This window comes from Salmo salar, chromosome ssa10 (assembly GCF_905237065.1).
Source record: "Salmo salar chromosome ssa10, Ssal_v3.1, whole genome shotgun sequence".
Taxonomy (NCBI): Eukaryota; Metazoa; Chordata; class Actinopteri; order Salmoniformes; family Salmonidae; genus Salmo; species Salmo salar.
In genome coordinates this window covers 111,132,249-111,159,065 of record NC_059451.1, presented here as the reverse complement: position 1 = coordinate 111,159,065, position 26,817 = coordinate 111,132,249, and the positions used below count along the sequence as shown (strand labels likewise).

Genomic DNA, 26,817 nt, shown 5'->3' with positions numbered 1-26,817 from the left:
CAGTCTGTTTAATAAACTTGGTGGACTAGAATTCCTAATGAAATGGGATTTTGAAGTGTCCCCCCCCCCCCCACAAAACATTGATTTGGAACAATAGAGTTATTAAATTAATTGGAAATATATTTGAAATGGTGTTTGGTTTGACAAGGGTATTAATTTTGTATGTGATTTGTTAGACAACACAGGGGAGTTTTTGCCATTTGATGAGTTCATTGGTAAATTTCAGGTTAATATTACTCAGAGAGAATATATGAAGGTTTTCAAAGCAATTCCACTTCCTTTACTTGGACTTATTAAGAACACTTTGTTATATTATGCAGTTGTTCCCTCTTTTCCAAGTTTACAAATTAATTAATTAAAAAATATTTTCTTACATCTACCCTGTTAATGACTTCTTGCACAAAATATTAAATTATGACAAAATGCCTTGTGTTTTTTGTTCCTCTGATTCAGAATCCATAGAGCATTTATTTTTTTAATGCCGCCATTCTAGTAAACTATGGATTGAAATTCATGGATTGAAATTCATGAATGGTTGTGTATAAAATCTCCAGAATTACCTATGTTTACCTTTGATGATGTTAAATGGCATTATGCTTATCCTTGTAATTCCGATCATAACTATTTTATTAACATTATTATTTTCTTGGCCAAATATGATATTCACAAATGTAAATGCGGTGGGAAAATTCCTTATTTTGGAGTTTCTTTCATTGAACTGTTACAATTTTATAAATCCCTCAAACTGTGAAACTTAAACATTTTGAAAGAATATTAGAAGTCATGTCTCTGAATGTCTGTTAATGTCTCATTGCCTTGTCACTTACAAATTATGTCCTGAATTAGGGGGTTCGCCTGGTGTTCTATTATTTCATATTTTCATTGTATTCACAGAAATATCCCTGTATTGATGTGTAATATTGTTATTATTGTTGCAATAAAAAATCAAATAAAGTAGCAAATCGGACATTTTCGAGTTTCCTAGTTCCGGCTAGTACTTAAACGCGGCAGAGTTTGCCCGTTTGTACTCCTAAAACCCGGAAATAAGTCACCTCTGGCTTGCCATCCCTATGGGAAACATTTATGTAGAATTAATAGGGTTTTGGAATAAAGGTCGAATATAAGGTATGAGGTTAACACAGGTTTAAGAGATCGTATGCGTTTGTTCTATGAGATAATAGCTGTCAGTTAACATGACCTTAATGAATTATAAAGCTTTGTGTTTTTTACTATTATATACGTTCTTCAAAATTCACAAAACGGGATGTTAGGTGATGAAGATTATAGAACAAAAGGTATAAGATCTCCTAAGCCTGTGTTTACCACAGACGTTATTTTAGGCGTTTATATAAAAACCTTACAAAATAACAATTTCCCCCATAGACTTTGTCCAGCGAACCATGATGAAGTTACTGCCTGCTAAAAAGACGCCATTGCTTTCAAGATGACTGGCTTAACTGAATTTGTTCGTCCTGCACACGACACTCGCTGTGCGACCTACGTCATCAATTTGGGCACCAGGCGTGTCCGCATAGCCTGTTCTTATTCCTCAGCCTCTCACACTGAATTGCCCTTTCATCCTACACGCACGGAAGTAGGGTTTTAACGCGATCATTATCAATTCAACCGCCACCATGGGGCTTTCAAGCGATCCACATTTCCAGAAACTTGAACAATGGTACAAATCCAAAGCTGGGAACCTCAACATGAGGGACATGTTTGATGCTGACAAGGATAGATTCAGCAAATTTAGGTAAGTAAGCTTTCGATTGTTATTATGACCAATAGCCGATGCTGTACAGACATTAGGCACTGTATCTTGCATCAGTAACGGTGTAGGTCAAACAATTGAATACGGAGATAACGTTAGCTAGCTAACTAGAGGCAGTGCATGGGATGCGTTTTTTTGTACACCTTGGTACCAATCAAATGTGATTCCATAACAGCTTTACAATATAAGCAGGGAAGCAAGAATAGTCATTTGTCTTTTAGCTATGTAGTTATCTGGGTAATAGCAAGCGCTTCATACTTGTATGAGTACACAGTACAAGGTCATAGTTTGTGATCGATTGTTTTTCCAGTCGTAAAACATAGCTTAGTATCTGCTTTGTGAAATGTTCGTCATGTTCCATTTCGCTCTACTACACCAAGTTACATTATAACTAGCTATATTGTTATCGAGCTGTCAACTATATTCGTTTTATGTAGGGCCTCATTTAACTGGGTTAGCTTGCTAGGTAATGTTAGCCCTAACTAGCTAAAGCTGTATGTTCGCTTCCTTTCATTCAGCAGCTGGAGTTGGCTATCTACGTGCAGTTTTGCACATACATAGCCTACCGGTAGGCGTTTTAAGTCTAGCTAACGAGGGACCTAAACTCAGTATAGACATATTTTAGGTACCACTGACAAATTTACTGTAACAATGTAACCATGAAGATTGCTGTCACGACTTTCTAACGGAGGGGTCTGCAGTCGCACGTACGCCAGCCGTTAAGCAACAAGGCTAGCTAGCTACGCCCCTACAATAAAACCTGCACCATCTTCCGTAATCAAATTCAACTTCATTTGTTACATGCGTCGAATACCACAAGTGTAGACCTTACCGTGAAATGCTTACTTGCAAGCCCTTAACCAACAGTGCAGTTCAAGAAGAGTTAAGAAAATATTTAGTAAATATACCAAAGAAAAAATAAATGTTTTTATTATATTTAAAAAAAAGTTGCATAACAATAAGAAGGCTATATACAGTGGGTACCGGTACCAAGTCAGTGTGCGGGGTACATGTTAGATGAGGGATGTAGGGGTGAAGTGACTATGCATAGATGATGATAAACAGCGAGTAGCAGCAGTGTACAAAACAAATGGGGGGGTGTCAATGTAAATAGTCCAGTGGCCATTTTATTAATTGTTCAGCGGTCTTGTGGCTTGGGGTAATAAAGTTGATAATACAATTGTGTACCTTGTCTCTCCAAGCCACACTGCAACACATACAGTCAGTAACACGTAGTCTTGTTACAATTCAGAGTAAGTGATGTAATTGACACAGTAAGATACATAGAAATTATAAGGAATTTGTTAGAAACCCTATTTGATCATTCTAGATTATGACATTTGTTTTCTGTTATCTCCTTCCTTGGTAGCACAACCCTTGAGACAGATGATGGAGACATCCTGCTTGACTACTCCAAGAACCTTGTCAATGAGGAAGTCATGAGGATGCTGCTGGCCATGGTAAAACATATCAGTGTTGTGTCTTCTCATAACTATAGCAAACATCTACCAGATGTTTGCTCTCAGTTTTGACTCAATGGGAATGACCGACCTACATCAAGGACCTATACACAGGGGTGTAAAAATACTTTAAAGTACTACTTAAGTTGTTCTTTTTGAGTATCTGTACCTTACTCTACTATTTATATTTTTGACCACTTTTACTTTACTACATTCCTAAAGAAAATGTTGTGCTTTTTACTCCATACATTTTCCCTGACAACCCAAAGTTCTCAAATCAAATTGTATTAGTCACATGCGCCGAATACAACAGATGTAGACCTTACAGTGAAATGCTTACTTAGGAGCCCCTAAACCAACAATGCGGTTAAAAAAAATATGGATAAGAAGTAAAGGTAACAAGTAATTAAAGAGCAGCAGTAAAATAACAATAGTGAGACTATATACAGGGGGGTACCGGTACAGAGTCAATGTGCAGGGGTACCGGTTAGTTGAGGTAATATGTACATGTAGGTAGAGTTATTAAAGTGACTATGCATAGATGATGACAACAGAGAGTAGCAGCAGTGTAAAAGAGGGGGGCAATGCAAATAGTCTGGGTAGCCATTTTATTAGGTGTTCAGGAGTCTTATCGTTTGGGGATAGAAGCTGTTTAGAAGCCTCTTGGACCTAGACTTGGCGCTCCGGTACCGCTTGTTGTGCGGTAGCATAGACAACAGTCTATGACTAGGGTTGCTGGAGTCATTGACAATTTTTAGGGCCTTCCTCTGACACCGCCTGGTATCGAGTTCCTGGATGGCAGGAAGCTTGGCCCCAGTGATGCACTGGGCCGTTTGCACTTCCCTCTGTAGTGCCTTGCGGTCGGTGGCCGAGCAGTTGCCATACCAGGCAGTGATGCAACCAGTCAGGATGCTTTCGATGGTGCAGCTGTAGAACCTTCTGAGGACCCATGACAAATCTTTTCAGTGTCCTGAGGGGGAATAGGTTTTGTCATGTCCTCTTCACGACTGTCTTACTCGCTACATTTTGAATGCTTCCTTAGCAGGACAGGAAAATTGTGAAATTACCGCACTTATCAAGAGAACACGTGGTCATCCCTACTGCCTATGGTCTGGCGGACACACTAAACTCAAATGCATCTTTTGTAAATAATGTCTGAGTGTTGGAGTGTGCCCCTGGCTTTCTGTAAATTTTAAAAACAAGAAAATGGGGCTGTCTACTTTGCTTTTTTATAAGGAATCTGAAATGATTTAAATTTTTACATCTACTTTTGATACTTAAGTATATTTTAGCAATTACATTTACTTTTGATGCTTAAGTATATTAAAAACCAATCCCACCTCAACAACCAGTGTTTAGAGAAATTAGCCATTGAAGTCACTTACATTATTTACCCTAAATTCGTGTGAAAGTATCATGTTTTGCCCACTAGATGCTGCTGTTCCTGCTACTACCACCACACTCTTTTATCCATTTAGCTGGTCGCTTGTGTTCATCAAATGTTTCACAACATTTTTCTTTGCAACTTTGGGTAGAAAACCAATAGCTTTTGTTGCCTGACTAACCGAACTCCTTGCTCCGGTCAAACGCTACTCCACGCCCACAGACGTTAGGTTCTTCTCCGCATTGAGTCTGGATCTGAGTACCTCCCTGACGATTTCTAGAATGCAAACACTTTCCAACCGTTGTGATTGGTCCCAGAACCCAATTGGTTGGTCCAGAGTCAGAACACACGTGGGTAAAGTGGCGTTTTGAAAATGTTTCGTTGGCTTTGATACGCTGATTAACTTTATTTTGTACAACACTCTTCATTTTGATGTCACCGCAAATAACTTCAACGATGGTGGTCTCAGACTGAAGTATGTAGCGAATATAGAGCAGCGGAAGAATTCAGTTTGAGTCATCAGGCAATAGCTTTTTAAAATTATGAAAATAAATTGTGTGATCAAGCCAGTCCACCATGAAAGCAATTCAGTTTATCCTGCTCTTAGCAACCTAATGCTTCTCCTTGAATAGTCCAGCAAATGGCAGCTCTCTGAGAGGACTATCGTAATGGTGCAATTCTCTATTTCAACTACATTGCACCTGTCCAGACCCACCCCCATCTCCAGTGCCCGCATCACTCATCCGCCACATGGTTTCAAACTGCACAATTTGGTTTCTTGCCATCACCCACGCACTAAAATGTACCTTTTTAAACCCAACCCAATACCATTACTGTGTTTGGGACTTTATTGGTTGCCAGGAATGGTCTTGTTAATCCAGACTTTTAAGAGGGGCTGTTTCCTGGACACAAATAAAGCCTAAGAGAAGGACAAACTGGATAACTTTCATGGAAGACTCATTTCTTCTGATTTAGTGTTGGGTACTAACTTCTAAACATCCATTTTAGAACTGAGGGCATGGAAATCTACTAAGTGAGAAAGGCCATGTTATTGGTTTAACCCTGGTAAATTGACTGAGAACACATTCACAGCAATAATCTGGGGAATGGTTACAGGGGATGAATGAGCCAATTGTAAGCTTGGGATGATTAGGTGACCATGATGGTATGAGGGCCAGATTGGGAATTTAGCCAGGACACCAGGGTTAACACCCCTACTCTTACAATAAGTGCCATGGGATCTTTAGTGACCACAGAGAGTCAGGACACCTGTTTAACATCCCATCTGAAAGACAGCTCTCTACACAGGGCAATGTCCCCAATCACTGCCCTGGGGCTTTGGGATATTTATTTTTGACCTGAGGAAAGGGTGCCTCCTACTGGCCCTCCAACACCACTTCCAGCAACATCTGGTCTCCCATCCAGGGACTGACCAGGACCAACCCTGCTTAGCTTCAGAAGCAAGCCAGCAGTGGGCTGCAGGGTGGTATGCTGCTGGCTTGATCTTAGGTATCCTATGGAGAGGAGAAGGACCATAGTCTGGTTCCAGTCAACAGGTAAGGTAGGACAGGAGTGAGGAATTTGGGCCGAGGTCAGATGAAGTGAGAACGATTTGAATGGCTGGGAAGGAATTAATACCCTAGCGAATTTTTATTTTGAGCATAAAAACCACCAGAAACGTTTTATTTTTTTTAAACAACCTTTTTTAAATATATATATTTTTTTATTTGACTTTTCATAACAGCTCTTTTTATTATATTATCACAGGTGAAGCACTACCTACCCTGACTGCACATCACTGATGTGAACATATCATACATGCACACAGCCGGCATGGCTTCAGCTGTCAACCCTCATCAACCTTAAGACTCTTCGCTCTTAGTGAAAATCTATTTATAGTCCTACCTCTGCACGTCAACTGATTATTGTTGTGCTAGATACCAGATGGCTGTGAGAAATGTTGATAATGCAATGCATCTAGTAGCATTTAATACTTAAAAATGTCTCTTCATATTATACAGTCACATCAGCAATTCCAGTCCATTCCCCAACAATAGAACCCCTGAGAGTACACCGTTGACAACACATTTGACAGAAATGGAAAAGGTCCTTGTAATTGGAGTTTGGCCAGCCCACCCACTTCTATTCATTCATCCAGAGTATCATTCTAGACTAGTACCCTGGGAATGTGGTGAAACGGACAGTAAATTCAGACCAACACTTCCTTCTTATGTTTAAGGAAGAAGGATTGCTAAAATCAAGACATTTCTAGTCCTACCGGTTAGTGCTGTCGCAAATGCTACTTATGTTGTAATAACCTGTTTGTGGGCATTGAATGATTGCAGATGGTAGCAACAATGTTGCTATTCAATGATTGCATATGATGGCAACAATTAACTCACATTAAGTTTCATCTTTCTTGTGCAGGCCAAGTCCAGGGGAGTGGAGGAAGCCAGAGACAAGATGTTCTCTGGAGAGAAGATTAACTTCACTGAGGTACCAGGACTACCTGAGTTCTTGCTCTCTCTATTGTGGTACTTTGTCTGAACATTTTAACTTTTTTAACACAGATAGAGAAAATTAAAGTCGAGGAAAATTCGGATTTATACTGCAGTAACCGTACAAATATAATAATTGTATTGTAATAACACTATGCTACCTACGAGATGAGAGGAGGCTACTCTGAAATTTGACAAAGTAGGACACTCGCAATAACTCTTCTCTAAAGAGTGGGCAGTTGTTGCACACTTTGTGGTCACTATTACAAAGTCATGCAGGGAAATCGTGCTTCCCACCCACTCTCCAAACACCATTCATGACACAATGACAACATTGTGCAACCACTTCCTCAGTGAGACTGCATGTTATATACACATAGGTCTTATTCGATATGTTTACACATGCGAAGAATGGAATTCAGCTTTTGATATCACTATTTGTATGGTATTGAGATTATTATATATTTCTTAGAGGCTTGGGCAAAAAAAGTTGCACTATCCCTTTAAGTAATAAACATCTTAGTCATGATTAATAAGTATGTTATAATCAAGTTTCTTCCCCCTCCCCTAACTGTGTGTGTTTTTGCATGTCTGCGCGCGCGCATGTGTAGGGCCGTGCCGTCCTCCACATTGCCCTGCGTAACCGCTCCAACACTCCCATTAACGTAGATGGCCAGGACGTCATGCCCGAGGTCAACAGGGTCCTGGACAAGATGAAGGCCTTCTGTCATGTGAGTGGAGTCCAGTTTCAACTGTTACCCCAGCATCTATGCAATGGCATCTTTACATAGAGATAACAGCTTCTACCCCCAAGCCATAAGACTGCTGAACAATTACTCAAATGGCCAACGGACTATTACATTGAAACCCCCCCCACTTGTTTGTACACTGCTGCTACTCACTGTTTATTATCTATGCATAGTCATTTCACCCCTAACTACGTGTACAAATTACGTCAACTAACCTGTACCCCCGCACATTGACTCGGTACCAGTTCCCACTGTATATAGCCTCATTATTGTGTTACTTAAAAAAAAATATATATATATATATATTACTTTTAGTTTATTTGGTGAATATTTTCTTAACTCTTCTTGAACTGCACAGTTGGTTAAGGGCTTGTAAGTAAGCATGTCACGATAATGTCTACACTTGTTGTATTCGGCGCATGTAACAAATAAAGTTTGATATTTTCCATCTTTATGCATCTATGGGGAAGTTTCCAGGACAACTGTGTCCGGGAAATTGGCAGTATATTTCTTTTATTGGGTGGTCTTAAACTAAATCTGAATGGATTAAAATGCAACACAGTCACTACACAAAAATGTAAAATTTGTGAATAAATTAATTAATATAGTTAATTAACTGTATTGTAGTTGACGGCGTCAGGTGATGGGCGTCAGAAATAAGAGTATTTGAAAAGGTGGTAGATTATCTTGCATTGTGTTTAAATTGAGATGTACGCACACATCTGACATGTGCCTCTATTTTTTTGTGTGTGTTGCAGAAAGTGCGTAGTGGCGAGTGGAAGGGCTTCAGTGGAAAGGCCATCACTGATGTTGTAAACATTGGGATCGGTGGGTCTGACCTGGTGAGTGTGTGACTGACTTGTCAAACAACTATTTTCTTATTTTCAATCCATTGTATTTTCTAAAGCCCTTTTTACATCAGCAGTTGTCACAACATGCTTATACAGATACTCAGACTAAAACCCCAAAGAGCAAGCAATGCAGATGTAAAAGCACAGTGGCTGGGAAAACTCCCTAGAAAGTCAGGAACCTAGGAAAAAGCCTAGAGGAACCAGGCTCAGAGGGGTGGCCAGTCCTCTTCTGGCTGTGCTGGGTGGAGATTATAAGAGTACATTGCCATTTAGACCAGATTGTTCTTCAAGACGTTCAAATGTTCATAGATGACCAGCAGGGTCAACAGTTCAACACCTTAGGAGTAAATGCGCCCTAGGGACGGCATGGGAGAGAGCGAGCAAGCCAGTGATTCAGCCCCTGCAATAGGATCCGAGGCAGAGAATCCCAGTGACGAGTAGGAGCCGGCCAGGCATAGACAGCAAGGATGGTTTGTTACTCCAGTTTCTTGCCATTCACCTTCATAGGACCCCTCTTAATAAACTTTTTTTTTTTAAAGTTTAGTAATTTAGCAGACGCTCTTATACAGTGCGACTTAGAAGAGCAATTAGCGTTAAGTGTCTTTGCTCAAGGGCACATTGGCAGATTTTCTTTTGATCTAGTCGGCTCAGGGATTTGAACCTGCAACCGTGTTTTCGTCTCTCACATGATTGGCAGACCATTCAATAAAAAATACAGCTCTATAGGAGAAAGCCCTATCTACAGCTGTTTGCTTAGAAATTCTTGGGGCAATAAGGAGTCCTGCGTCTTGTGACCGTAGCGTACGTTTAGGTATGTGCGGCAGGACCAAATCGGACACATGAGTACGGGCAAGTCCATACAATTCTTATTTTCTTTTTTCCTCTTCTCTTCTTTTCTTTTCTTGTTCCCACTTATTTAAAACAATTCAAATGAAGATGTAGACGTGTCCTATTGTATTGGATGCTTGACTGAGTCATGCTGAATATTATAAACTGTAATGGTTCATTATTTGAGTCAGATATTTCCTGTTGTATTCCTCTGAGCTATTCAATAGTCTCACAGAGCCATATATGGCTTTGGTACAGACCTGGGGTAACTATAGTTTTAACTTAGCTTTGTGGAAAGTAACAATTGTTTTGGTGGGAACAAATAGTTACGATTTTAATACAGATCCAACAAAAAATATAACTTTTTTTTTTAACTATTTGAAATCAAATCTCAGAAAGTGACTACTTTTTAAAACTATTTGAATACAGAATTGTTTTAATTACTATTTGAGTACAGATATGAGAAAGCAACTACTTGTTAAAAATATAAATATTTGAGTACAGGTCATAGGAAATGACTACTTTTCTGAAAATATTGGATTGGCTGCCTTCAACTAATGACATGGCTTTATCTGGAACTGCATGTTGAAGATATAATGTAAATAGAGCACACACAATCTCGTATACTATTCCAAAATGAGTGACGCAGCAGTCTAAGGCATTGCATCTCAGTGCTAGAGGCGTCACTACAGACCCTGGTTCTATTCCAGGCTGTATCACAACCGGCCGTGATTGGGAGCCCCATAGGGTGGCGCACAATTGGCCCAGTGTTGTTAGGGTTTGTCTGGGGTAGGCTGTCATTGTAAATAAGAATTTGTTCTTAACTGGCTTGCCTAGTTAAATAAAGGTTAAATACAAATAAAAAATGAAAGTCATATTTGATCTACACAATACATTTCTATCAGAACATTTTGTAAATGTCCAGTCTCCTGACTGTCATTGCCCCAGGGGTACATAATCAAGTCAAACCAATTAATCAATGATATTATGTATAGATATAGTGCTTATAGACAGTTTACACCACCTTTTTTCACATTTGTTACAAAGTGGCATTGAAATGGATTTAAATGTAATTTCTTGTCATTGATCTTCACAAAATACTCTAATGACATGTTTTTTTTTACAAATTAAAAAACTAAAGTATAATCGTTGCATACGTATTCACTTCCTTTGATTAGGCCAGCCTAAATTAGTTCAGAAGTCAAATTTGGCTTAACAAATCACATAAGTTATATGGACTCACTCTGTGTGAAATAATATGGGGTTGACATGAGGTTTTAATGACTACCTCTTCCTCTGTCCCCATACATACAACATCTGTAAGGTCCCTCAGTCAAGTATTGAATTTCAAGCACAGAATCAACTGCAAAGACCAAGACGCTTTTTAAAATCCTCATAAAGAAGGGCAGTGATGTGTAGATGGGTAACAATAACAAATCACACATTTAATATATCTTTGAGCATGGTCAAGTGAATAATTATGCTGTAGATGTACTAAACCGCATAGATTTCTTTTCTCACACGTTTACACACAATACCCCATAATGACAAAGTGAAAACATGTTTTTATTGTATATATTGAAAATATTATACAGAAACATCTCATTTACACAAGTATTACAGCTCATCCTAATATTTATATATTCCTTAATTTCATTCTTTAACTTTTAGGTTTATGTGTATTGTTGTGAATTGTTAGATATTACTGCACTGTTGGAGCTAGAAACACAAGCATTTCGAAACACCTGCAATAACATCTGCTAAACATGTGTATGTGACCTATACAATTTGAGTCTGTCTGGGTAAATCTCTAAGAGCTTTGCACACCTGGATTGTTCATGAACATCTATGGCAAGACATGAAAATGGCAGTCTAACAATGATCAACTTGACAGAGCTTGAAGAATTTAAAAAAGAATAATGGGCAAATATTGCACAGTACAAGTGTGCAAAGCTCTTATGAGACTTACCCAAGAAGACTCCCAGCTGTAATGGCTGCCAACGTGGTTTCTAACCTGTATTTACTAAGGGGGGGATACTTAATCAAGGTATATTAGTGGTTCATTTTATTAATCTTTACAAAATGTTATAATTGTTTTTTGTGTGTAAATCGTTGACAAAAAATGACAATTAAATCAATTTTAATCCCACTTTGTAACACAATAAAATGTGAAGAAATCCAAGGAGGTGTAGACTTTCTATAGGTACTGTAAGTATAAATAAGTTGTGACGCTCAACTACTGTATGACTCTTTCAACATGCCACTGAAAAGTTTGAAAGCCACAATTGTATGATACATGAAAATAATTCCAAGTTGGATGCTTAGCAAAAACAACTTTGAACCTCTTTGTCCATCTGAGGGTAAGTGTTCTTGTTTCGAACACGCACTATACCATATTTCAAGGGATAGTTTACTCAGAATACAAACTAGCATGATTTTCCACCTACCTTGGCTGTAGTTGATTCAACAAGGCAGTTTGGGGATATTTTGTTTCCTTTCGACACTTCATAGCCATATTTTGTTACTGTTAGCGTTTTCAGTAACACTTAACATTAAACTGTTCTTCTGCCTCTGTAATAATAAAACTGTAATTACTTTTGGAGCAACATTCCTTCTATCCCCCTTCAATGCTTTTTATATATGTTTTTCATTTTATTAGATTTTTTTGCTGGTAACTGCTGTTGTATTTAGTAGTTGCATAATACTTGGTGTCTGTTCCTTATTTGACTTATGTAATAACAATGTTGCTATTGTAAAGAGTTACTACACATGTATAGGAACTTGATGTCAAGTGTTACTGTATTACCTTGTCTCACTCATGAAAATATGTGTGTTAAGTCATTTTGAAGCTGCAAAAGTGGTCTACTCTAATTTTGAGGGGATTCCATGTCCCTCATGTATTTAATTATAGGTTATATAAAGATGAACATCTAAGAGCCCTCCAAACTATGTGCTTATGATCATATATTTAGACTGATTCAACTAACTGTTATAGTTTTTGGTACTTCATCAAATATGTAGCAGCCATCAAATATTTTCTAGGTTTCAAATCACTTGCATATATTAAAATACCTTAAAATATTATTTGGTTTTCTGAGAGGTATTCAAAATCCTTTGAAATATGATTGAGTTTTCTGAGACCTGTATTTGAAAATCAAAGAAAATAGTTGCCTTTTAGTTGAAACTCTAAACTTTCTTCTACTACCTTGAGTATTTGGAAAGTTATTTTCAAACTACAAAATACAGCAATTTTCTGCCCTTGTCTGCTTTGGTATTACAGTAGTGAGCTATAAATGAATTATTATTGTGCCGCTAAGCTGTGGTATAAGCAGAGAATACACTGCTGGGGTGTTGATGCAAAGCTACAGTATGCTGTAGGTGTCACGGTAGGCAACAGAACAAAGAGTATGCTTGAGCTGTTGTCTTGGTACTCGTAGTTACTGGGATTTGATTCAAATCATTTTGTCATGCTGTCATTTCTCATAATATTGTGTATCCTCTCTAAGGACTCTCATGTTGACAGGCTCTGAAGTCCTAATGGATACCGAAAACACAGTTACATTTTAATTGCACATAGGAAGAGGGAAGTTGAAATGGTAACACCGTAATGTTGTGCATCCTCCTCTCAGGGTCCTCTCATGGTGACTGAGGCCCTGAAGCCCTACTCTAAGGGTGGCCCCAACGTGTGGTTCGTGTCCAACATTGACGGTACACACATGGCTAAGACTCTGGCCCAGCTCAACGCTGAAACCACCCTTTTCATCATCGCTTCCAAGGTGACAGACTGACTCTACACACACACACACACCTCCTCCTGTTGCCATGGCTACACACATCCTAAAGCCATAGGGGTCTAGATGCTTAAATAATTCAATGCTATAAATCAATGTCTCATTCAGTGCTATGGTGGTTAATAATCTGTGTATACATGGTTATGTTCTGGTAATGTGTGATTCATGTTTGAATAATAGTTTATGGTTTGAAGCTGGAAAAGGTGGCAGGTTAATGGTGCTCCTTCAGTGTCACACGCTGTGTACTACTTCCACCGGGACTCATGTTACACTGTTGTCCTTTTTCAGACCTTCACCACCCAGGAGACCATCACCAATGCTGAGTCTGCCAGGGACTGGTTCCTCCAGACAGCCAATGATGTGAGTAGACTCCTGACAGCCAAACACAAGACACCTTTGTCTGTAACCAATGCCGTTATAAGTTCCGCTTAAATTCAGCCAATGATTTTAATAGTTTCTCTGCGGACAATACATAATTTTAGCCACACAGGTCAGTTTAGGACAGTTCAAAGCGCAGCTGGAGTGTCATATCACATTTGGATCAACTAATTCTATTTTCTTCTTCACAGCAATCTACTGTTGCCAAGCACTTTGTGGCACTGTCCACCAATGCAGTAAGTGGACATTTTTTTTGAATGACACTTTCCACCTTACATTGTTACCTGCCTGCCGACCGGTATATTGCACAAGTAACTTTGACTGTTACTCTTTTTGCTGTCTCCCTTCTCTTCCAGCCCAAAGTGCAGGCGTTTGGTATTGACACAAACAACATGTTTGAATTCTGGGATGTAAGTATACACTTCTATGCACACTGAGTTAGGCTCTGACCCCCTATTTAATAATTGAATGAATCTGAACTAAAGTGAGCCTTTATTTTGCCAATTGTAATTGACATGGTTTGTATAAAAAGCATTTCTGAATTATTTTTCTGCTGGGAGATATTTTGACCACATTCTGGGTGTGGTATTTATTTCAAAAGAATTTGGAATGCAACATTTAAGCGTATGAATTTGTGGATATGGTATCGACACGTTACATTCTGAACCATAGACGCATACGGTAAAGAGGTCATTTGAACTCGATTAAAACAATGGAAATGCCATGGAAACACATTGGGGAAAGATTCAGTGGGGGAAAGATCCCAAATCTCCTCATTGCCCTCCAGCAAAGTTGGCCTACATTTAGGCTATTGTTTATGTATATTTCACACTATGTTGAGGTAAAAATCAGAGTATAATGCTTGTATAATCACCAATCAACTGCATTACAGTTAAAAATGACTGACTACCACCACCGATTTCTCTATGCTACCAGCTTGTACGGACCGGAGTTACTTCTTCTTAATCTGAAAAGGGACTACTTCTAAATGTTATGTGGCAAAAAGAGCCAAATATATTCAAATCGGATTTTAGTAACCACATTGTGGGCCTGTTACAATAATCAATCATGACGAATATCCACAGATTTGTTGTATGTGCGCCAATCCGGCGTTCTTCTATCCCCCACTGTCTGCGTTCCATTGACCTCTTTACCGCATCTATTGGAAATGAGCGATGTTGACGAATTAGTGTGTTTTTAAAGAAAGGGTGCATCGACTCTGTGTACAATTGCAGTATAGTTTGACTAGTACACTGTCGAGGTGATGGCCATTGTCTGTTTTTGTATAACATTTCAAGGTTTTGAGTAAGAAAAAGGAACCTTGCCGCTCTGTAGTGGTTGATTTTGTGACTGTGATGTCATGTTGGCTTTTTCTCAGTGGGTTGGAGGGCGTTACTCCCTGTGGTCGGCTATCGGGCTGTCCATTGCACTGCACATAGGTATGTATGTGTGTCTGTTTGTCAATATTAGAGCTCTATGGATGTAGTGTATATCTGTATATTGCAGATTTGCACTTTTTGTCAAATGCAAAAAGTTGGTTTGTGAATTGAAATGGAATTCATCGAAAGCAGCATAACTAATACTACTACTACTACTACTACTACTACTACTACTACTACTACTAGTAATTTGAGTTTAAGAGTTGATCCTCCTAACACTTTTTTTTCTACCTCTCCTGTCACCATGCAGGGTTTGAGAACTTTGAGCAGCTTCTGGCTGGTGCTCACTGGATGGTAAGCACATTTCTCCTTCACATAGTGTCAATTCAACACAACTATTTATCCCCTTAAGGGCAATTGAAAATAACACCAAACTAGATACATTTAGAATTATATGTTGTTAAAAATGACTGGGTTATCTTTCCCAGGACAACCATTTCCGCAGCACCCCCATTGAGCAGAACGTCCCCGTTCTGCTTGCCGTGCTGGGTGTCTGGTATATCAACTTCTTCCAGGCCGAGACCCATGCCATGCTTCCCTACGACCAGTACATGCATCGCTTCGCTGCATACTTCCAGCAGGTCAGGCAGGCGGCTGTACATGGGTTCAAATACTATTTGAAATCTTTCAAATACTTTGAGCGTTTGCTTTAGCATGCTTGGCGTGCCAGGTGGGTGGGGTTTGGACTTTGGGAATTTAATATTGGTTCCATTCAACAGACAAGTCCGAACAACCACAGCTGAAGGGATTTTAAATGATTTTGCATTTGAACCTAGTTCTGAGTAATACAGGCAGGCAGGAGCCAGGAATGGCCACATGCTAGGGTTGTAGGGACCGGGACGGGGCATCTGTTTGGGCTAGACAAGAGAAACCAGGGACAGGATCATGTTGAGTAGACAATTTGAATTTAATTGGATAGGTGATAGTAATATGGTGAAAACTTGCTGAAGCTTTTGCTTGCACCTATCCAGTCTGTCAGATCTACAAAGGGAAGGAAAACACTATTTCTAATAAGGGTGACTTGCAGGTGTGCTAGAATATAAGAAGTGATTCATAATCATAGATTACCTTACATTGCTTCCTTTCAATGTTTCACCTTTTTTATTTATGAAGCAAACATTTCAGTCTAACCAACATAACTTGAACTGTCTTTCATCCACAGGGCGACATGGAGTCCAACGGGAAGTACATCACTAAAGATGGCGCTCGTGTCAACTACCACACCGGACCCATCGTCTGGGGCGAGCCCGGAACCAACGGACAGCATGCCTTCTACCAGCTCATCCACCAAGGTAATTGCCACACACCTGTCCTGTCCTCTAGACCCTTGTTCATAATATAGACTGTTACAGTATATGAACCAGTTGCTATTATATCATTCCCTAGTTACGGCTGAAATGAGATTAAAATAAAAGGTGACCTCTCCATGTAACCTTTTGTGTTTTGACCCTTCCAGGCACACGCATGATTCCTGCTGACTTCCTCATTCCTGCCCAAACACAGCACCCCATCAGGGACAGCCTCCACCACAAGGTAGTGCAACCTCATGGCTCCCTAAATCTATTAGTACCCTAATGGCTAATCCAACATCCTCTACGCTTACACCCTCACTCTCCCACATAACCTATTCTATCGTTCAACCATTGAAACTGTCAACTCTGTCTTAATTTATTCAGACTTTAATTCATTTCATTTTTTCGGACTAGTATTCTTTCTCACAGTCAAACCCAGAATGATGCCAAATGTACATACAGAGTTTGATTTAAAACAGTTCATTAATATGTATGTATTTGACTATACCTCTGGATCTCCATAGATCCTGATGGCCAACTTCCTGGCCCAGACGGAGGCCCTGATGAAGGGAAAGACTTCAGACGAAGCCAGGAAAGAGCTGGAGGCCACTGGCCTGGGAGGAGCAGAGCTGGAGCAACTGCTGCCACACAAAGTGAGTGGATTTACTCATCAGACACAGTTGCATTACTTTTGACCAGAGCCCTATGGGCCATGAGGCTCTTATCAAAAGTAGTGCACTATAAAGGGAATAGGGGACACAGTAACTGCCACACTTACCAGAAAGACACTGGGCCAGTCTATAATCTATTGATGAAAAGATATGCACCATTTGATTGTTAGTGTTGTTTCTGGATTATGCTTTGATGTACAGCATGTTTGGTCAATTATTGTTAAACACTGTATTTTACCCTCAATGAAAGGTCTTCCAGGGGAATAAGCCCAGCAACTCCATTGTTTTCAAGAAGCTGTCACCCTTCATGCTGGGAGCACTGGTTGGTAAGTACTGTAGTAGCTGTTGTCATGTCAACAGCCAATCCCTGCCCAGAATAAAACCGTATTATTTTATAATATTGATTTCTAGAATCGTTAAGGAAGAGGTGCATGTGCGTACTGATAGGACACATGAGGAGTGAGAAGCTCCATTTTGTACCACCAAAACTGTGGTTATATGTAGAAGCCAGACAACAGTTTTTAAATGAAGTCTCTAAAAATCGATAGATCAACATATCCCCAAGCAACTGGGAGAGAGTGAGCGGTCAGTTATGTACAACAGCGAACAAATCAGTTGGTAAAGCGACTAGGCAACACAAACCAAACAAGCCATGGCTTCCTCAGAGGAAAAGACAAGGAACAACTTGGATACGTGGTAAAACTGATATCAGAGGAGCTTGGCGTGGATATATCACAGGAGGATCTGGAACGATTCCATCGGCTCGGCGTGAAACAGAAGAACGCTAAATAACCTCACATGGTAATCCTCAAGCTGTGGAACTTTCAGACCAAAGTCAAAATTCTGAAGGTACAGGGGGAAAGGAGATTAAAATCCATGGCCAGTCCATTCGATTCGTCCAGAAAAAAACGCAAGCAATACATTCCAATCAGACAGTCGGTGGAGGAAAAAGGAATCAAGTCTCAACTCCGCTTCCCGGCAGTGCTGTGGGTATAGAAGGGAACACAAAAGATGGAATTCACAAGTGCCGATGAAGCCCTAAATAGGCTGCAAGAAACCATTCCAGTTGAAAGGGAGCCCAATGCCCTGAGAGAACGAAGCTGGGCTACACTAGTCTACATACAGTGATGCCCAAGACCAGCTTATTGTAATTTGAGACAATATTATTATTATTATTATTATTATTATTAAAAATATATATTTGACCTTTTATTTAACTAGGCAAGTCAGTTAAGAACAAATTCTCATTTACAATGACGGCCTTCAGGGGGCAGAATGACAGATTTGTACCTTGTCAGCTTGGGGATTCGATCTAGCAACCTTTTTTGGTTACTGGCCCAATGCTCTCACCACCTGCCGCCCTCCCCCCAATACAATCTAAACTCTATTTTCCCCAACTGTACTTCTCTAGGAAGTAACAATAGACATAGCTGATACCACTGAGCTACATGGACACTGAAAAGACAATACACACCCCCTCATGCCCACTCTTTTTGTATGTGTCTGCATGTGAATGGGAGTGTGAAGGAGGGTGAATATGTGTAGGAGGGCTGGAGAGAATGGGTGGGTGAATGCATATGGTATGTGTTGTATGTGAATGGATGAGTACGTTGATATATTGATGGGTGTAAATGTGTCTGAGAAGAAGAATGGGTGGGAAACGATTGGAGGTTGGGATAAACTTTACCTGGGTGGATAAGGGAGGGCAAAGATGGGAGGTGGTGATTGGCTTGGGAGGGAAAGGATGGGAGGTGGTGATTGGCTTGGATGGTAGGTTGGAACAAGCTTGGGTGGGGTAAAGGGGAGAGAACTGGGAGGGTGAGGTGGAGACAGAAGTGTTGGCTTGTGAGACAGAAGGAAGGATTTAACTATACTACAATGTATTTTGGTGACTTGCAAACCTGCTGTCAATTTGATTAAAAGTTCTGGACAGATTAGGAGAGGATGTCAAGTCATTATTATTCCTTGTTTGTCATTATAGTTAAGATTCAATGGTGATTATTAGTGAGAGGGGCTTGTGGGATTGGGACAGGTTGACTGGGAGGACATCAGACACTTCTGTGTGTGGGGCCTCTACTCATCCCACTTCAGTCTCTCGGTGGACCCACTCTCCCCAAGTAGACCCCCACCAGCCACTATACTTTCACTTACAAGGTATTACAAACTGACCACAGTATTTAAGTGGCAATCTTCCTCCATTGTATGTACAATGACATAATCCACAGACTTTAGGGCTTAATGTACCAACAAAGGCATAGCGCCTCAAAGTTCAAAAAGTACTTTGCTTTATTTTTTGTGTTTTCTGCTCACCTCACACGCTCTATATTTTTAATTATATCATAACTATGCATTCATACTATATTACATTTGCAACCTGTTTTGGCTTTGTATTATGGGGTATTGTGTGTAGATTGACTAGACTCCATTTTAGAACGTAATAAAATGTGGAAAAAGTAAAGGGATCTGAATATTTTCCTAATGCACTGTATACACTGAACAAAAATATAAACGCAACACGTAAAGTGTTGGTCCCATATTTCATGAGCTGAAATAAAACATCCCAGAAATTTTACATACGCACAAAAATATTATTTCTCTTAAATGTTGGCCACTAATTTGTTTACATCTCTGTTAGTGAGTATTTCTCTTTTGCCAAGATAATCCATCCACCTGACCGGTGTGGAATATCAAGAAGCTGATTAAACAGCATGATCATTACACAGATCCACCTTGTTTTGGGGACAATAAAAGGCCACACTAAAATGTGCAATTTTGTCACAATGCCACAGATGTCTCAAGTTTTGAGGGAGCGAGCAATAGGCATGCTGACTGCAGGAACGAAAACCAGAGCTGTAACCAGATAATTGAATATTCATTTCTCTACCATAAGATGCCTCCAAGGTCATTTTAGAGAATTTGGCAGTACGTCCAACTGGCCTCATATCCGCAGACCACACCAGCCCAGGACCTCCACATTCGGCTTTTTCTCCTGTGGGATCGTCTGAGATCAGCCACCCGGATGGCTGATGAAACTGAGGAGTATTTCTGTCTTTTTAATAAAAGACCTTTTGTGGGGAAAAACTCATTCTGATTGGTTGGGCCTGGCTCCCCAGTGGCTGAGCCCCTGCCCAGTCCTGTGAAATCCATAGATTATGGCCTAATGAATTTATTTAAAATAGCTGATTTCCTTCTATGAACTGCTACTTATATTTTTGTTCAGTTACAGTTGAATTAACCAGTCAAATGTATCTAGGCCACTCAGGAACATTCAATGTCTCCTTGGGAAGCAACTCCAGTGGATATTTGGCCTTGTGTTTTAGGTTATTGTCCTGCCGAAAGGTGAATTTGTCTCCCAGAGTCTGTTGGAAAGCAGACTGAACCAGGTTTCCCTCTAGGATTTCGCCTGTGCTTAGCTCTTCCGTTTATTTTTATCCCCAAAAAAACTCCCTAGTTCTTGCCAATGACAAGAATACCCATAACATGATGCAGCCACCACGATGCTTGAAAATATGAAGAGTGGTACTCTGTGATGTGTTACATTTGCCCCAAACCTAACGCTTTCTATTTGGTATTTTTATTAGGATCCCCATTATCTGTTGCAAAAGCAGCAGCTACTCTTCCTGGGGTCCACACAAAACATGAAACATAATACAGAATGACATAATACAGAACATCAATAGACATTTACATTTTTACATTTACATTTACGTAATTTAGCAGACGCTCCTATCCAGAGCGACTTACAAATTGGTGCATTCACCTTATGATATCCAGTGGAACAACCACTTTACAATAGTACAGTGCTGTGCTTCCGCAGCGGTAGGGGAGCCAGCAGGCCAGAGGTGGATGAACGCAGTGCCCTTGTTTTGGTGTAGGGCCTGATCAGAGCCTGAAGGTACGGAGGTGCCGTTCCCCTCACAGCTCCGTAGGCAAGCACCATGGTCTTGTAGCAGATGCGAGCTTCAACTGGAAGCCAGTGGAGTGTGCGGAGGAGCGGGGTGACGTGAGAGAACTTGGGAAGGTTGAACACCAGACAGGCTGCGGCGTTCTGGATGAGTTGTAGGGGTTTAATGGCACAGGCAGGGAGCCCCGCCAACAGGGAGTTGCAGTAATCCAGACGGGAGATGACAAGTGCCTGGATTAGGACCTGCGCCGCTTCCTGTGTAAGGCAGGGTCGTACTCTGCGAATGTTGTATAGCATGAACCTACAGGATCGGGTCACCGCCTTGATGTTAGCGGAGAACGACAGGGTATTGTCCAGGGTCACGCCGAGGCTCTTAGCACTCTGGAAGGAGGACACAGTGGAGTTGTCCACCGTGATGGCGAGATCATGGAAAGGGCAGTCCTTCCCCGGGAGGAAGAGCAGCTCCGTCTTGCCGAGGTTCAGCTTGAGGTGGTGATCCGTCATCCACACTGATATGTCTGCCAGACATGCAGAGATGCGATTCGCCACCTGGTTATCAGAAGGGGGAAAGGAGAAGATTAATTGTGTGTCGTCTGCGTAGCAATGATAGGAGAGACCAAGAACAGCTCAAGGACAGAACTACATTAAAAAAAAAAATAAGGCACACGTTGCCTACATATCAATGCATACACACAAACTATCTAGGTCAAATAGGGGAGAAGGGTTGTGAGGTGTTGCTTTATCTGTTTTTAAAAAAAACGGGTTTGCTGTTTATTTGAGCAATATGAGATGGAAGGAAGTTCCATGCAATAAGGGCTCTATGTGAAAAGACCACTGGTGGCATGTCTGGTGGAATAAGTGTGTCTCAGAGCTGTGTGTAAGTTGACTATGCAAACAATTTGGGATTTTCAACACAATGTTTCTTATAAAAATAAGTGATGCAATCAGTCTCTCCTCAACTCTTAGCCAAGAGAGACTGGCATGCATAGTATTTATATCAGCCCTCTGATTACAATGAAGAGCAGAACGTGCCGCTCTGTTGTGGGCCAGCTGCAGCCTAACTAGGTATTTTCTTGCAGCACTGGACCACACGACTGGACAATAATCAAGATTTAGACAAAACTAGAGCCTGCAGAACTTGCTTTTTGGAGTGTGGTGTCAAAAAAGCAGAGCATCTCTTTATTACGGCCAGACCTCTCCCCATCTTTACAACCATTGAATCTATATGTTTTGACCATGACGGTTTATAATCGAAGGTAACGCTAAGTAATTTAGTCTTCTCAACTTGTTCAACAGCCACACCATTCATTACCAGATTCAGCTAAGGTCTAGAACTTAAGGAATGATTTGTACCAAATACAATACTCTTAGTTTTATAGATGTTCAGGACCGGTTTATTACTGGCCACCCATTCCAAAACAGACTGCAACTCTTTAAGGGTTTCAGTGACTTCATTAGCTGTGGTTGCTGATGCGTATATGGTTGAATTATTAGCATACATGGACACACACGCTGTGTTTAATGCCAGTGGCAGGTCATTGGTAAAAATAGAAAAGAGTAGAGGGCCTAGAGAGTTGCCCTGCAGTACACCACACTTTACATGTTTGACATTAGAGAAGCTTCCATTAAAGAAAACCCTTTGAGTTCTATTAGATAGATAGCTCTGAATCCACGATATGGCTGAGGTTGAAAAACCATAGGTTTTTTCAACTACAGGTTATGGTCAATAATATCAAAGGCTGCACTGAAATCTAACAGTACAGCTCCCACAATCTTCTTATCAATTTCTTTCAACCAATCATCAGTCATTTGTGTCAGTGCAGTCCATGTTAAGTCCCCTTCTCTATAAGGATGCTGAAAGTCTGTTGTTTAATTTGTTTATAGAGAAATGGCATTGTATTTGGTCAAACACCATTTTTTCCAACAGTTTGCTAAGCGCTGACAGCAAGCTTATAGATCTGCTGTTAGAACCAGTAATATGACAGATAGGTGTGGCTATAGCCAGCTACCATCCTCAGTAGCTTTCCAACTAAGTTGTCAATGCCAAGAGATTTGTCATTATTGATCGATAACAATTTTCCCACCTCTCCCACACTAACTTTACAAAATGTTCTTTGTTTTTTTATGCATGAATACAATTGCTCACTGTTCATTATTGGCATTTTCTGCCTAAGTTTGCCCACGTTGCCAATAAAATAATAATTAAAGGAATTGGCAACATCAACATTCTTCTTTTTGTTGAGTTTAGTCGCATCATTTCTCAATTTGCTGTAAGTAAGCCAATCAGATGTGCAGCCAGACTTAATAGCCACTCCTTTTGCCCCATCGCTTTCAACCATACAGTATTTCAATTCTTCATCAATCTATGAAGCCTTAACCGTTCCAACAGTCATTTTCTTAACAGGTGCATCTTTATCAATAATTTGAAGAAGAAATGTCATAAATTCATCAAGTGCAGCGTCTGGATGCGCTTCATTATTCACATCAGACCAACAAATATGTTTAACATCATCCACATAAGAGTCACAGCAAAATCTTTTGTATGATCTCTTGTACACTTTTAGGCCCAGCTGTTGGAACTTTGGCTTTCCTGGATATAGCCACTATATTGTGATCACTGCATCCAATGGGTACGGATACAGCTTTAGAACAAAGTTCTACAGTATTATTAAAAATGTGATTGATACATGTGGATGATCTTGTTCCTGTAGTGTTTGTAAACACCCTGGTAGGTTGATTAATAACCTGAACTAGATTACAGACACTGGTTACAGTAAGAAGCTTCCTCTTGAGCGGACAGCTTAATGAAAACCAGTCAATATTCAGGTCCCCAAGGAAGTAGACCTCTCTATTTACATCACACACACTGTCAAGCATTTCACACATATTAGTTAGATACTGACTCTTAGCACTTGGTGACCTATAGCAACACCCCAAAAGAAAAGGCTTTAGATGTGCCAAGTGAATCTGCAACCACAACCCTTCAATAACACTTGAAATAAGATCTTCTCTAAGCATGACAGGGATAAGTCTCTGAATATATACAGCAACACCTCCCGCATAAGCATGTATTCAGGACATAAAGTTAATTTCTTAGCCAAATTCTTTGCAGTTTTACTTTTGTGCCATATTCCAAACAGGATGCATGTTTTGGAATATTTGTATTCTGTACAGGCTTCCTTTTCACTCTCATTTAGGTTAATATTGTGGAGTAACTACAATGTTGTTAATCCTTTCAGTTTTTCTCTATCACAACCATTAAACTATGTAACTGTTTTAGTGACCATTTGGCATTATGGTGAAATCCCTGAGCGGTTTCCTTCCTCTCTGGCAACTGAGTTAGGAAGGGCACCTGTATCTTTGTAGTGACTGGGTGTATTGATACACCAGCCAAAGTGTAATTAATAACTTTACCATGCTCAAAGGGATATTCAATGTCTTTTTTTATTTATTTTTTTTTTTTTTTAACCCATTTACCGATAGGTGCCCTTCTTTGTGAGGCATTGGAAAACCTCCTTGGTCTTTGTGGTTGAATCTGTGTTTGAAATTCACTGCTCGACTGAGGGACCTTAGAATGATCTGTATGTGTGGGGTACAGAGATGAGGTAGTCATTCAAAAATCATGTTAAACACTATTATTGCACATGCAACTTTATGTGATTTGTTAAGCACATTTTTACTCCTGAACTTATTTAGGCTTGCTATAACAAAGGGGTTGAATACTTATTGACTCAAGACATTTCATCTTTTCATATTTTATTCATTTGTAAACATTTCTAAAAACAATTCCACTTTGACATTATGGGGTATTGTGTGTAGATTAGTGACACAACATCTCAATGTAATTAATCCATTTAAAATTCAAGCTCTAACACAACTACATTTGGAAAAAGTGAAGGGGTGTGAATACTTTCTTAAGGCACTGTATAACTAATGAAATTACAGTTAGCAAAAATGTACGCTTAATCCAGTATAAAGTAATATATAGAATTTATTATACAGGAGACAAAATTCACAAATTCTACAGTACAACGGCAGAGTCATGTCTTACGTGTAAAACTAACAATGACTCAATAATCTATGCCTTTTGGGAATGCTATAAAGTCAAAGTTATGGGCGGAGTTAGAAAGTTGGCTGACAGAAGTATTACAATGTAAATTTACTTTTAATCTGTCTGTCTGCATATTTCAAGACATGGCATGTGAGGGTGCAGGGGATACCTGATGGGTTGGACGATACTTTTCTCGTCAATCATCTTGAAAGAAATGTGTACTCAACAGGAAATCGACCAGTCCTCCGTCTTTAACAAAATGGAAAGGTCAAATGCTTTATTATATAAATGTTGAAAGTGTGGAGAGAAACAAAATGGCCGTTTTGAGGCCATGTGGCAGAGAGTGATGGGGGTGTAAGTATGTGGCTTTGGGCAGGTGTGATGTAGTTGTTTGTGTGATGTTTATGTTTTGTATTGTTTTTTTGTTTTTTTTACGTTACGTTTTCTATTTCCATTTACCGGTACTAAGTTTTCTTTTCTGTTTTCCAGCCATGTACGAGCACAAGATCTTTGTGCAAGGAGTCATGTGGAACATCAACAGCTACGACCAGTGGGGGTAGGTGTCAGCGAGAAGCATAAATGGAATTCTAAATATATATGTTTCCCTATATCTTATTGTACATCTGTCATATTCTCCTTCCTACCCTCAGAGTTGAGCTGGGCAAACAGCTGGCCAAGGCCATTGAGCCGGAGCTGAGGGACAGTTCCGAGGTCCACACTCACGATTCCTCTACCAACGGGCTCATCAACTTTCTCAAGAAGAACTCAGCCTAATTCCTTCTCTTCTTCATGGCTGACCTTTGACCTTTACCCCGTGGCTGATCCCTATTGGAACCATACTATTGGCTGAACTATTTCACATTATAGTCCTGGCCCCAACTTATAGCCCCTTGACCCGCATAAAAGAGCACTTTACAATTGTGATCACCAGTCTGTTTGAGTGTTTAAGTGAATTGTAAGACTTAACTGTATAATTAAATGTTTATTACAGCTCACCTAATAATGGAATCGATCACTTTTGGGAGGAGGGGAAACTCGCTTAATATTAGAATGTGCAGATATTACTGTAGGTGACAAGGCCCCCTCACTCTTACCTAGTCAACACTGACTTACCAAATAAATGTAATTTGTCACTACACGATTGTGTGTTAATTTTGAGTAATTGAGGTACTACGTACACAGCAACGTCCTATCTGTTGAAAAGTAAGGCCTACATAATTTAATGGCAAACCAACTACATATGAAATGTTATTTCAGTAGATATTTAAATATTTAGGTTTAATGAGTTTGTCTTGACAAGATGTTTTGAGAAAGATTTTAGGGGGGGTAGTTTTTTCTATTACATGTTTTATACTTAAAATAGATTGTAGCCCCGACCCAGCAATAGTAACAGCACAGTCAGATACATTTTTGGGGAAAAATAGCAAGCCATTCTAAGTTTTGTATAGACCCTCAGCTGAGTAGAAATAACTCCATTATCAGTGGTGAGTGAACTGGAACAGACACACCTGCAGATGTTAAGATAAGAACAGGACAGTAGGCTTTTTCTGTTTTCACACATCTGGGATGTATTCACCAGAAACCAAACTAGCAAATGGGCCAAGACGAGGAGGGGCTCACCCAAACTTGTCCAATAAGAAACTAATGAATACACCCCAGATGTCTGGTTTAGAACAGGTTTCATTCAGAGCCATGCCTCTTTCCACTTGCACTAATGTAACAGCACTGTTGATTGGCGGTGCCGGCTGGC

General features: G+C 40.0%; 1 protein-coding gene across 1 annotated transcript; it reads left to right on the top strand.

The window, feature by feature from the left end:
* Window positions 1-1,446: 1,446 nt before the first annotated feature.
* gpia (glucose-6-phosphate isomerase a) lies at window positions 1,447-26,203 on the top strand. The gene is made up of 18 exons (XM_014125588.2): window positions 1,447-1,753; window positions 3,141-3,231; window positions 7,043-7,111; window positions 7,725-7,844; window positions 8,621-8,704; window positions 13,171-13,317; window positions 13,621-13,692; window positions 13,902-13,946; window positions 14,067-14,120; window positions 15,089-15,149; window positions 15,400-15,443; window positions 15,578-15,730; window positions 16,312-16,441; window positions 16,606-16,682; window positions 16,966-17,094; window positions 17,363-17,438; window positions 25,557-25,623; window positions 25,718-26,203. Exons 1-18 carry the CDS (start codon window positions 1,635-1,637, stop codon window positions 25,839-25,841), a joined length of 1,662 nt encoding a protein of 553 aa, XP_013981063.1. The 5' UTR covers window positions 1,447-1,634; the 3' UTR covers window positions 25,842-26,203.
* The last annotated feature ends 614 nt before the right edge of the window (window positions 26,204-26,817 follow it).